At 38.6% G+C, this 14,421-nt stretch overlaps 1 protein-coding gene across 3 annotated transcripts in view; it reads right to left on the bottom strand.

Moving 5' to 3' along the window:
- The window catches only part of HNRNPM (heterogeneous nuclear ribonucleoprotein M), a 51,813-nt gene extending 41,736 nt beyond the window's left edge, over window positions 1-10,077 (bottom strand). For 2 of the 3 annotated variants that reach the window (XM_014520883.2, XM_025206611.1), the window contains exons 1-4: window positions 9,908-10,077; window positions 1,115-1,167; window positions 255-262; window positions 71-164 (exon numbers count right to left, since the gene is read on the bottom strand). In XM_014520883.2, the coding sequence (XP_014376369.1) occupies window positions 71-164; window positions 255-262; window positions 1,115-1,138 (126 nt within the window). In that variant the 5' untranslated portion in view covers window positions 1,139-1,167; window positions 9,908-10,077. The remainder of the gene's footprint in view (window positions 1-70; window positions 165-254; window positions 263-1,114; window positions 1,168-9,907) is intronic. The other variant, XM_006025762.3, reaches the window with a different exon arrangement.
- Window positions 10,078-14,421: the final 4,344 nt, after the last annotated feature.

The following is a 14,421-nucleotide window of genomic DNA, read 5'->3' as shown; positions in this document are numbered from 1 at the left end:
TTTAGTTAGCCCAATCTCTTCATGTTAAAAACAAAAGTACTACAAGAAAAAAAAAAGTGTAGTGCCTTACTTCTTTCACTTTCAGTGGTCTTCCACCAAGACTATGCTTGTTCAAAACCTCTGCAGCTTTTCTCATGCTCTCTTCCATCTTGAATTCAACAACACTGTGGGGAGACAAAACAGCTAAGAATGTTGCTTGTAGTTTGAAGTTTCCCCATCCCCTGCAAAAAACAAAATTGATAAATAAAACTTACGCGCATCCCTTGATGTGGTGATTTCACAGGTGAGTAACAAGGAGGGTAGGAGGGAAGAGAGAAAAGAAAGTAAGTAAAAAGAAAAAACACAAAGTGAAAAAAATTAACTTAAAAAAAAAATATATTCATTAAAACTACTTTGCAATTTAATCCCAATAATAAAAGCAAGTACAAAACACAAGCCTTACCCAACTTCATTACCTGGATACCACATTAACCCTTAATACATTATTAGGGTTATACTGTAGTTTCTGAAGTTGTAATAAGTAGAACTAAGTCCAGGTTCTCCAAGAAAACACCACACGTTTTATATTTCGTGTTCTCAATAGTACATCAAAATCCTTGCCATGTTCTCATCCTAAAAATCATATCCCTTTCGTACAATTAAAAAGTTAGCTCACCCTAAATTTTTCTAAAACATTATTTCATTTGACTGGAAGTCATTTGTTACCTACTAAGAATAAGTACGTTTAGCTTTAAAGATATGACTTCTTTTCTGGCAAAGGAAGCATAATGTTTACAGAACCTGCTTTTGCACACTGATCTTACAAATTCAGCAAACCACTACAGTGACATTTTCCAAGACACAAGTTTTACGTTAATATACCATATCACGAGGGTCCATGCGTAATTCACACAGCCAACACCGACTGAGCACAGTGGAAGACAATGCTGACACTGTCTACAAATCCCATCCCACCTCCTCCCCATCCCAAAAAGAGGCTTTGGGCTGTACCTACGTATTATAGCCACTATACATCCACACTCTCTACCTTCCTGATTTCATTCGGTTCCACGCCACCATACAGTTACATTTGTCATGTAGTAAATCCACAGAAGAAATTCTCTCAAACACTTACCCTTGACTTTCCTTCAGCGTCCATTAAGAGCTCCACGTATGTTACCTCACCAACTACAAATCAGATTCCAGACGACACATATACCAAGGGAGAAAAGCCAAGAAAACAATGGGAATTTAGAACAATCAACAACCTTGTATGGAGCCTCTGCCTTATAAGAAAGCCCAGAAACACTCCATATTCTCTAAACCACCGAACTGGAGAATTACAGATGTGCAGTAAAGTTAAATATTTTATGTCCTTGATTTTCCTCCACTGCAAGACCATCTATTTCCACAATATCAGTTTCCTCAGTCTTTAAAGACCCACTCATTACCATGGGAAAGTCTGTTTCCGTCTAGATATTCCAGAAGCATACGCTTCACTCTGGCTTCTTCGAGGACAGGAGGGAATTTTTAAAAACAAAACTGGACCCAATTATCTCCAATAATCAGGTATTCAACAGTAATCTTAGTTTGCTTAGTATACCTCCCTCCACTAAGTAAAAGTAGAACTTGAAGCCCATGATTTATTTCAACACTGTCTCCATTAACATTACTATAATCTTCATGCCCAAGACAAGAAACTAAAATAAAGTTTTTAAAATCTGTAGCAAAACGTCAAAATTTGTAGGAAAAATAAATCTACATTTTTCCACACAATTAGGACTCCCACCTCATGAATACTGTAACTAGTTTCTATGCCTTCAGAATACAGCTACCTAGCTGCTGAGTTTGTAATAAATGGCATGCAGAAATATAGCTGAGAAGCCTATTTGGATTTATTTTTCTGGCTTGTCACACTGACTATATCCAAATACTTTAAAGTTTCCACCCCTCTTAAAGAGGACGTAAGAGGACTTTCAGCTATGAAAGGGGCAAGCACAGTCTTTTAGTAAATCTTAATACACAAAAAGGAGTTTATTTGCTTGAAATCCAAGCAAGAAACTGAAACTTCAGGCTGTTTACAGATGTGAAAAACAGACAAAAAATGAAACAGCGCTTTACTTTAAGATCGGTGTGCCGCCATGCCGAGCCCAGAGCACGCCCAGAAGTCACACAGCTCACCCAACATCTGTATAGACTGCACACTTCAGCGGTGCTTTCTGGCACCTTTATCCAATAGCCGATTCAAATCGGCTTGATATAGAAGTGCCAAAAAGCCCCAGAGTGAGGATTCCGTAGATGCTGGGGAGCTGGGTCAAACTAACATGCTTTCTCTTCTAGTAAAGCGCCGTTTCTGGGTTCCCCCCCCCCCCCCATGTCTGTCAGCAGCCTCCTTCCTACTTCTCTTCACAGGGCTAGAGGAGAAAGATTTATTTCATCACCCATGTTAAGAGACTAATGTGTTATAGCATATAAGTAGTATTTACTTAGCTACCTGAAGGGTTTGGAAATTCCTTTCCAGAAGCAGTCAGAAATAGAAAACTTTGTCGTTTCTGAAGCTAGACATCACCATATCCACTCTTCCACTTGGATCCATCCATAGTGGAAAGTGAAAGGAAATCAGTAGATAGCATAACATTTGAGCTATGCCTCTAGAGACAGTTCCAAGAAGAATTTTAGCCTGATCTAAGCTACAGAATTTTTTTTTTTACTGACATCCTGAAATGCAACCGAAAAAACAAAGGCTTTGTATGCAGGCAGCATACAACCCACTTTGAAAAGTCCTGCCAATATATCAATGTCAGATAGTCAACATTATCAACATTCTGAATGCCATTCATTTAAACAGCAGGCATCAAAGTCCAACCGCATTTTTTTAGATCTAATTTGCATTCTTGCTAATTTAAGAATTGCCAGATTAGCTACAAACCCCATTTCAAAAAAGCCACAAAATGAGATTCACAAGCTTAGAAGTGGATGACCTTTTGCTGATCAATGTGCAATTAGTCAATATGAAAGGAATTACTCTGCACACCAAATTAAGTCAGCTTCAACTGCTGCTACACAAGATCACAACCCTTCCAAAACAGGTTTTGCCAGGGTCACAGGCTCAATTGTAAGAAAGCTACATTTAAAAGCCGATTTTAAGAGCATCTTTTAATTAACTTAATGGCCTTTTAAATGAAGTTCTGGCCTTTCAACCACAAGATTCAGTGGAGTCTGCTGTAACATTAAATTTAATAGCCCTCTGAGGACCTTATAATTGGTACCAATTTTGATCAGGGCTCTCAATATTAAAGTTTTAAACAAGCTATATCTTAAAATCACTTTCTTTAAGAATAGTCAATGGGCTTCCTAGGAGTATCCAGATTTCAGAACAGGAATTCAATGGTATGCTAGCCCAGCATCCAAAAAAGCAATTCTAGAACAGAAATAAACACTTCCTAAATGCAGAATGCATTTGTAGTTACATGGTATGGTTCCAGGTAGACAGAAGTCAAAGAACTCCAGTCCTTAGACTATCTTGACCCTGACAGGGTCTCATGAGGTCTTTTGAGATCTACCTAGATCCCAAAATGTACTATGTTTTCCTCACCTGGACTGGGTATTAGAAGATCACGCAAGCATCAGGGATACAAAGTTATTGGTTAGCAAGCAACAGGCAAGGACAGCCTGTAAAAGTGGACAGAGAAGCAAATCAGTCACAAAGTACTCCAATGCCAGATATACTGGGATACCTCTCCTCACTTCAAGAATCACAACAGTGCTTTCCTTTATAGGAATGTGTAAGCAGAATGGGGCAGAGACACCACCCTTTTGTACAGTGATTGTCTGATGAGACTATTTCAGCTTGTCACTAAACAATTAAATAATGTGCACAGAATTTAGTTCCAAAGATTAAAATTAATTGATTTACATGGCAAGAAAACATTGCATACACAAAGTGTCTTGTCTTGCTTTGACAATAGTTGGGAAAGGAGTTGTGGAGACAATACAAGTTTAGGAATAATTTGTTTTCAGAAAAACACAGCCAATTTAAACTGCCAGTTATTTTGTCGCTTCCCACCGAGAAGTACCATAGTTGTTTTGCACCTTATTTCTAAATGCACTTAGGAAAGTTCAGTTTGCTGGCATTTCAGGCAAAAAAAGCCAAGCACCCTGTTGGTCCATAGCATTTACTGAAAGTACTATAGTGTTTTTACATTGCTTTGAAATTGTAAAAACACTAAACTTTTAAACAAAGCAACTCCTGCTGGTGTGTGCAACTATATAGCTGTTACCATGCATTTCTGTAGGCACTCTCTCCCCATAGACTGACATAAGAATTTTCCATCTCCAGGAGCAGAGAGCTATAAATCAGATCCATGTCATATTTTGACTCTGGGAGTTACAGGGTATTCTTTGAAGACCAGTTCTTACAGAATTAAATTGCTTCAGCACAGAGAAAGTGCAGAGTGAGTTGTGACCAGATTTTCATTTATTAACCATGCTTTTCAACACAGGGACCTATTCCTGAGTGTAAAGAACCCCTGGATTAAAAATAAAAAAAGTGAGGGAGAAGGGGAAAATTAAAGGTATTTTATCTTTCTCCAAAATATTGATGCAATTAACCCTTTTGTTAAAGAAAAGAGTCTAGATTCTATAACATATGAACTTGTACTTAAGATTAGAAAAGAAGGGCCATTGCAGTGTCATCATTAGCCTAGTTTTGTCTGTTCTTGTTCAGTTTTAAGTAATGGCCAAAATTCTGCAGGCCAGAGGAAGTACCTCCCAGCCAAACAATTCCAATATAGTATGTATTCAGATCCAATACTGGTTCTGTTGTTGGAATACTTTCACTGTTTACTACTTATGCACAAAAGGCCCACCTCAAAAGTTTAAAGCACTGCTAGTATTCCAGAGCAGCTGGAGGCTGTCCTAATTTGCGATGCTTAAAAGGCAATGGCACCACTTTTAGCTGTGGCTGCTGTAAGAGTATCTCAAATAACCACTAAACACAAGCTTGCTTTGAGCAAAATGGTGCTTTTTTAAAGTTAGCAAAAGGCTAAAATACCCATTTAAAAAGTCTTATCAACTATCTGCCACCATTAAAAACAGCTTTCAACTTATGGTTCTGTCTCCAGAGACATTTGATGTTAGTTCTTTATATAGAAAACAGAGCCAAATATTAATAAAAATGCATTATCAACAATAGTTGAAATCCATTTGTTGAGTTTGCATTGTAACTTCATGTGTAAAATTATATTTTGCCCTGCTTTACTGACTGAATTCAAAAGCAGCAAAATTAGAGAGTGTGTTCAGTATTTTGCAACTCTACAAAAGTGAAAAGCTCTTAGATGCCTTTACAGACATTTGCATCCAGTTGACTACTTACAGGTCAAATTGGTGGGTTATTTATTTTTGATCTTCCATTTTAGAATATCCCAGGTATGCAATGTAGCAAGAGTTAAAATGGCCACACAGCCGTTTCTAAAGTTTGTTCACAAAGTTTGTTCACATCAAATTTAAACATGTGAAAGTGGTAGGCATGCAAAGTTATGAAGGACTGGAGAGAGCTGCTATTTTCCTGTCCGGAGTAGCTATGCATTAATCTCCCGTGATGTCATTTCAAATTTGATTGGTCAAATATGAATCAAGGTTATCTTTACAGCCACAAAGGTTAGAAATGATTCCAGAAATCTTAATATCGGACCCTTTAAAATGGAACATTCATTTGACAACAAATATGCCCTTCCAGAAAGTATCAGCTAAAATCATGTCATTATGCATCAGAATTATGTTAATAAACTAAGAGCACCCTATAGCATAGTGGTAGGAGGAGGGGGGAAGGGGTGTATGTTGTGTTTTGGTACTATGATCTATTAGCAAACCAATCTGTTTGATAACATTTTACATTGTTTTAAAACTGTAGCTGACAAAGTTCTCTCAAGCTTTTATTCCTCAGTTTCATATTAGAAGCTTTTCAAACACTGGACAGAGAGAGGCAGAGTGCTAACAGAGCTTCCTTGATTAAGCAGTGTTGTCCACATTTATTTTGGGTAGACAAGCTAAGGCAGATATGTTAAAACAGTTGTACCCAATGCAAGGAGTACTTAGTATAAATGTTACACCATCATGGCAAGACTGGTACTGTGCTAAAGCTTAACATTTCTTCACCACTTCCCTGCTCAGTAGGTTATAAAACTTGTGCAAACTTAAATCTAAGTTGCAATTGTGAAAGTTCTGAAAGTTACTTCAAGCTTAATATTTATCCAAGAATTCTCTATCTTTAATAGAGAAATAAGTATACTCAGTTTTTAAAAGCTAGATTCAATCTGGACTGATTCATAAAAGAGCAGGAATTACAAAACTAAGCAAGACTGAACTGCAAAAAGCCACGTCTGCGCTATGTTCATAAAGACACCTCAATACCATCTGCTTGAAGCAGATGGTACTGCTCCAAGGCCGTGAAGGCTTCTTTCCTCAAAAATCCTCTATCCTCAGGGTGAAGGGGCAGGGTAGGAAGCCAACTTTTACACACCCCAACTTACCAGTTACTTTAAAAAGAAACTTGTTGCCTGTACTGGACATTAGTTTCATGAGCCTTAGGCGGTAGCATAAAGGATGGGCAAACTACCTGCATTTAGGAGTACTGAGAATAGGTGGAATGTTATAATCATAAAAAGAAGTACCGTGGCTAGCAAGCAAAACATTTAAAAAAAATATACAACTTCACCAATAGATGGTGAGGAGTTAAAAACCACAAATAAACAAAAACACTGGTTTATGACAAAGATGTTTAAATAAAATTAAGAGATTAAGATGTGTTTATAAATTGGACTACTTTGCTTAAACAGTCCCTGTCTCTTCATCACTAAAAACATTTAATCTGTAAGCACTTTTTACAGGGAACAGTGTTCTTCATTTATCAAGTGTACTGCATGTTACAGCCCTCAATACAAATCACAGTGGATGCATATTGTTCATACTGTTGGTCTCAATTTGGTGTTCTAGGTTTGTCTTTTCCATATTATCAGCCTGAATTAGTCCAATGCTGCATCAGTAACATTGTTGGGGAAAAGCCAAAGATCAGTACTATTAATAGAGGTGAATGGAAGCTAGCATTTAAAACAACAACATTTTAGTGTATGCTTTCTTGGGAATTCATGTACCTTTGTTCTTCCACAAAGATGCATATGCTGCACCACTTAAAGCAAAAATATACTGCTTCTCAGTCCTCCACACAGATGTAGACTGTGATATGTGCATATAAATGCCAACCACACATTTATGTTACTGCTGGCAATTAGGTAATTGTGCGGGAAATTAGGAAAAAAAAAAAAAAAAAAAAAAAAAATGCAGCCATTATTATTGCATATCATCCTACTGCTTCATAACTGGTGACTACATGGCCTGAAATCTCTCATTGCAGTTCTTACTTACTGTGCAACAGTGACATACTGGTTTGCTTATTCTACACTAGTGATGTCCTTAAGGGTTAAAAGACAATTGTACGAGAAGAGTGCATTTTCCTAGTGGAATTAGATTGTATGTTCTCATACCAAATTCATTTTACTTGAACCTTTCAAACTAAGATAAGAAAACAGGCGATCTGAACCACTAATTACCCTGAAATTAGACAAAAAAGAAAAATGATGCGTTTTAGTCTTCTTGCCACAGAAACTAAAGCCGGGGGGTGGAAGAGAAGGAAGAGGCAGAAAGAAAGACCTATTTGGCAATTAGTCTGGTTTACATTCAGATGCCACAAATGCTAAAAAAGGGGATTTCACCAAAAAGCTGTACGTAACCTCATTCTTTTGCTAAACAGTTTAACCAATATTCAATATATTTAACATTGGGTTTGCTCACCAGTGGGTCTATCAGCCAATACAAGGGAGTTTCAACCAAGAACATTTGTGTATTTTATTAAAATAAATATATACTGCACACCTGTAATTCTAAGTTACACCAACAAATACACTGAAATGACTGAACCAAGGCGTCGCTCCTCAGAGCGATGTGGCACCTTTAGAAGATTTCAGATGTACACATCTGAAGACCAATTTGGAGAGATAAGGCCCTCAAAGCTGCGTCTCCTAAACCATACTTACTGACGCAAAACAGCCGATTGAGATGAATTCCTTCTACGTTCAGCAACCTGCTATCCCATTGTTGCTAACAGCTTTAAAATCTTCTACGATTGCTGAATGATGGAGCAATAAAACATCACCTATATTTATCCTTTATGTTCAGAACCATTTCACATGCTCCCAAAGCCGTGTGCTTTGGGCCTGTAAATCTTACACATACAAACCAAGAATTCTAACAGATTTTTTCAAAGCCACAATCCTGGTTCTTGGAACTACTATGCCTTGTATCAAGAAGTACCAATTCAGCAAGTTCAAGCACAGCACAAGAACACCAATTTGGTAAGATCAATGACTAATTAAAATGAATCCCAACTACACAGCAAATCTAAACTGTTAGATTTTACCAGCAGTCCCAAAAACCAGAACAATGCATCTGGATATTTAACATGACAAGCCCTGCAGACAGAATGAAGAGGTTTCACTGTTCCCCTAGGAGCATTTGCAGGAATGAGTAGCTGAACAGCAAGGCAGGAAACAATCTCACATCGACTTTTCCATCCACGTGAACTGGAGAGAAACCACAAGACACTTGGAACGGAATTCAGCATAGTTCTTAAATACGATATCTACACATACAGATATTCCTCTTATCCAGTGCTTCTTGCATAGCAAGTGAAATTATATTATGGTTCTAAAGCAAGGGATTATTCATAATTAGCATAACAGTAATACAAGTAGAAAAAAAAAAAGACAACTAATGAGGAGTTTAAAGTTATTGGAAACTCCACAACACCTAATTTTCAACAACTTTTTGTACTGCTTCAAATCAAGCCATCCAATTATGAATGAACCCCTCTGGCCTGTAATCCTTAAGATTTAGTTAAATGCATTCAATTCCAGCTTGCCGCCAAAAGACAGATGTTTAAAACCCTTTGGAAATTTGTTTTCCATTTCATTTAGGCCACAGCTCATGAGCACATTACCTATCATTCCTTACCTAATTTAAAATACAAATGGACATTGGCCACTATTTTGCAAGACTAGTATTTATAGTTTGTATCCTCATGAATGTATTTTAGAAGTGATCTACAAGAGGAATGATTGTATTTGTGCACTTATGGTCTTAAAATAATCAATATTTCACAACTGCATAAGGAGGCTCTCTTGATTCATTATTATCTGAGACTGAGGTCTTTCTTGCCTACTCTACGTTTCTTGGAGAACTACGGATGACTGGAGAACTAAGCCAGGTTAATAGACTCCTAAGCACAAATTCAGGACATGAAAGAAAGGAAGAGGAACAGGAAAAAAATTTCAGGGCCTCCTTTACACACAATATAGTGAAATGTTTGAGGCACAAATGCATTTTTCCTCCTTTGCAGATCACTGGTAAATACATCCAAGTACTATAGAAACTTGTATGGCAATATGGATATTATCTAAACACAAGTCACTACGAAATTTTGATTCTAGGACACACACCTACATATACCAGATCAACTGTATATAGACAACCTACATTAACCAAAAGACATTAAATGCTTCAAAAAGTTTTGTAGCATCTCAGAACTAGAACCCGATAAAAAAAGTCTGAAGTTCTCCATGAGACAAAGGCTCCTTTGCAAGATCTGATGAAGCACTAATAACCATATGCCAACATGCCTACACAGGAACTCTTTGTGGAAAGCTGCCAGAGAGCAGATATCATGCAACACCAAGGAGGCCTTAATCTAGACCTTTTAGAAGACTCATGTCACTAGTTTTACCCATTGTCAACTGATAAATTTAAAGTTTAGAGACAAAGAATCAATCACAGGCAAGATGGCAGGCATCACTCAGCCACCCAAAGCATCCATTACCTTTCTCTTTGACCAGATCTTTGAGAGACTGCCACTTCACGTCAAATGGAATATTTGTAATAAAAGCTCGATATCTTTTAGCTGGGTTGGTATATGGTTCAAAGCGATTCCCCCCTCTTTTGACACTTTTCTCTTTCCTTTTTTCATTCTGGCTTGGTCGTTCACCTTCACTGCAGAGATATAAAAATATTTAGACATAAAATTAGTGATTTCAGCATTATATTAAAAAATCAGGTCACATCGTTGTACATCTTTTTAGAAACAGTTCATGCAAATATACTACAAGTAGACATTACAGAAATTGCTAACTAATATTCTTAATTCTAGTTCCCAAGTTTGTTGTTAAAAATATGAACTAGAGCAGTAATTCTCAACCAGATGTGATGAGAAGCCGATAGGCTATGTAGATAAGAGCAGGTTCAGACTTGTCCATACCTGGCCATTCCCTATCCTCACTGCCCAGACCCTCTGCAAGGTTGAAAGCATATAATATACAAATCCATTTTTTAAACTGGGTGCTACTCAATTCACCAAAGTTACAGAGGATTGCCTTGAGTCCAAAAAGATTGAGAACCACTGAATTAAGAGCATCTTGTTCATATGTATTTTAATATCCACAGCTGAGTTTATGGGTTTAACTATCAGTTACAAATCAACTTCTAGAGGACAATATCCTATACATTGCTCAAGAATGTCACAGCAATCCAGGACTGAAAAATGCAGTTAAATGCAACACAGGTGGAGCCCATCAGAACATAACACTATTAGACAGGTGAAAGAAAAGGGGTATTTTATATCTCCAAATTGGTTTCAACAGAAAGTTAAAGTGTAAAACTGCTCAACTAAAGTTTAGACTTCATTTAATTGTAAAGAAATTGAGCAAGTGCTCAAGGAGCCAGCCCCTCTTTGGTTCAAACCATCACAAACCCATGCAAAGGGGAGTGGGTAAGTGATATTGCAGGTTAGCTCTCCACAGAGCTATAGTTTCTTTGGTAACAGGGTGGCTGCCTGGGGCTGGCAGAGATTCCCTCACTGGAGGTGCAGGCTCTAGTGTAAAGGAAGTGGAATTGAGGTTTGCCGAGGGTAAATACAAAGTAATCTTGGATTCAGGTCAATATAGTAAGTAGTTTGTTGAGGGTGGTGGGCTGGTCCCAAGCCATTTTAGGCTGGGGACAAACCTGTCTTCTATTCCAGAAATATACAAAAGGCAGTGGCAGAACACTTTAACCTCCCTGACCTCAGAGTAGCTATTCTTAAACAACAAGACTTTAAAAAAACCTCAAAATGAAAGTGTAGAACAGGAAATAATCCACAGATTGGATGGTGTTAAGTATGATCTCAGAAACTATGGATTCTTATCCCATTACCTGGATTAGTCACAAAAAAAGCCATTGCAAAAACACTAGCACAGGTTTCCCTTGCTTTTTGCTGTACACATGTTCCTGGAAAATGGCACATAACTCAAATTCACATAAAAGAACCTTACTTTACAATGTAACAAATAGGGATACATTCCAAGATGTTGACTGTACTGACCCCCAGACTCATTTCTACCACTTTTACAAGACAGTTTTGGTACCCACCAACAGCAGACAGTACACAAAAGGCTCAGGGCATTACATAATGGGAATGGCAACTACAGAAACACATGTTGCAGACAACGAGCAAAGAGCACAGATCCACACAGGAGACTATATTTTGGTGCGCACATCATTCCCACAAAGCAGCTAACTGTGGGCTTCCACCACACCAATCGCATAAGAGTGAATTTACCTCACATATAATTAATTTTTGGTATAAAGAGAGTCATCACATAAGAGCAAATTTGTACATATCAAGCCCGCATGAAGTGAGGAAAACCTGTACTTGTGGACTTACTTGTGCTCAACAAAGCCTAGAAAAGTATTAAACAAATTACTCTGTTTTTTCAGGGCAGGTTTTGTGCTAGATGGATACACAAGGCCTACAAACCCAGCTAACAGCAGGAAAATTTATCTAATATATTCCCATGACAACAACTTGGACTGTTATGGGACACCAACTCCGCAAGACCCGGGTAACATTATACCATAGGAGGCGCCCACAAGGACTCTAGGCAATAGTGACAAAGAGGATACACAACTGCCTGTGTCAATGAACAAGGCACATAAAGCTGTAAATGCATTATGCCAATTTATGGAAGAGAATTTCTAGGAAGAGTATGGAAGAATTTGTTGAGGAAAAAAATAATTAAGAACTGGTCATAGACAAGATGTGTGTATTCTTTTATGGAAAATAATGTTTTCTAAATTACTTATCTGCACCATCATATACTTGCATTTCTTGGATCATTTGATAAATGTATAAAAAACATTCCAAAAATTACATTAAGTATTGAATTAGTGCCACATCACAGTTGAACAAAAAGGAGGGCAGGATGGCACTTTAGAGACCACCTCATTCAAAAATGTAGATTTCATTGATGACAGCCTACTTCTTCAGATATTACAAATGGACTTGCAGACAGTCCCTCCAAGTACATTTGTAGCACCTGAAGTAGGCTGTTACCACCTAAAGCTTGTGCATTTTTTAACAAGTTAGTCTCTAAGGTGCCATCATGGCCTACTTTGTTTAACTTCAGACTAATATGACTGTCTCTCCCCTACTCGACAGAATCACAATCAGTAATCAATTCTCAAATTCCACTGCTTGCCTTTCTACTTATTAGCGTAAACCCTATATTTGCATAATTTTAACAGGAAAAAGGCTATGCAAATAAACTGAATCTCATATACTAAATCTGCATGTACCCTTCCCATGAACACTGAATGGTAAAGGGGTTACTTGGGACAACTTGGCAGAGCTGTCACTGATATAAAGAGGCTCAAAAGTAGCAAAATGCATCAAGTGGTCTTTTGCTTCAACTCCTTAATTCCTAGGAAAGCACAGCTGGAAGAGACCTCACAAAGTCCAAAGCCCCATGCTCAAGACAGGATCATCCCCAACTAAAATGCTCTAGTCAAGTGTCTGCCCAAACTGCTCTTGCAAATTTCCAGATTGAGATTCCACAGCTTCTCTAGGTAACCTACTACAATGCTTGATCACTCTCATAGTCAGAAACTTCCCCCTAATCCCCACATATGTTGCTTCTGATGCAGCCTGAAGTCATTGCTTCTACTCCTTCCTGTCCCCTTAGGCCACAGAGAAAAGCCCACCCTCTCCACAACCTGTCTTTTCTTCTGCAAACTAAATAACTAGCTTTTTCAACCTCACCTCATCATGCCACACAGGCCTTCAGTTATTTTGCTGCTCACTGCTGAATTCTCCTCAATCTGTAAACATCCTTCTTGAAGTATGGGGCCCAAAACTCAACATGGTTCTCAAGCTGAGACCTAACCAGTGCCAAATACAGCGCAAGAACCGCTTGTCTTGATTTGCAAGTGACACTCCTGTAGATACAGCTCAGGATGCTGTTGGCCTTTTTTGCAACAGGAGAACATTGTTTGCTCATAATTCAGTTTATGGTCTACTGTAATGCTCAGGTCCCTCTCTCCTGTACAGGTATTGAGGTGAAGTTGACTGGTCCATAATTCCCTAGATCCTCTTCCTTCAAAGATGGGCACTTGATTTACCCTTTTTCCAATCATCCGGGACCTCACTGGACCGCCATGAAATGACCTCAGCCAATTTCTTCTGCCAAACACTCAGATAAAACAAGTAAAATTCTATTAATCATGCCCTTTATTTGATCATCCCTGACCACCTCCTGCTTCAGTCACTCTCCCCAACTACACAGCACAAACTCCGTGCCAGTCTGTCTTTCATAAGTCTGAAGAAAGTGGAAATGGAAAAGAGTTATTTAAGATGAATAACAATGTTGACACAAGAAAAGATAGGTATAAAAATTGGTCATTAGCAATTAGGCTGGAAATCAGAAAAAGATTTTAACTAAAGTGAGGTTCAGTAGCAGTACTGCAAGAAGAGAGGGAGCAAACCAACACATTTTAAAATGGCACTTATGTCCTTATAACAATGAGATGTTCAAAACCGAAAAAGCAGAGATTAATGATAAAGGTGCACCAATACATCAGTCCAATATTGGATCAGCACTGACAAAGAAAATTGATTGCATCGGAAATCGAATTTTTTGCCTGATGTGGCTGACAGATGCCCCCTGCATGCGCACAACCATAGATTCATAGGGTCGGAAGGGACCTCGATAGATCATCGAGTCCGACCCCCTGCATAAGCAGGAAAGCGTGCTGGGTCTAGATGACCCCAGCTAGATACTCATCCAACCTCCTCTTGAAGATTTACCACAGCGCAGCACATAGGCGGCGAGGAGCACAGCCCGGCAGTTTGGAGAGCTGCATCTAGCTGGCAAGTCTGCTGTGGTGGAAGGGGACCAGGGAGGAAACGGGTGTTGCGGGGCAGAGCAAGGCCCCCACGATGAGGAAGGGAGTGGGGCTTGGGCAGGCACTGCCCAGCTAGGGTGGGGAACGGGACGGAGCTGCGGATCGTCCAGGGGAACCCGG

This window comes from Alligator sinensis, unplaced genomic scaffold (genome assembly GCF_000455745.1).
Source record: "Alligator sinensis unplaced genomic scaffold, ASM45574v1 scaffold103_2, whole genome shotgun sequence".
NCBI classification, from domain to species: domain Eukaryota; kingdom Metazoa; phylum Chordata; order Crocodylia; family Alligatoridae; genus Alligator; species Alligator sinensis.
This window is presented reverse-complemented; position numbering and strand designations above follow the sequence as displayed.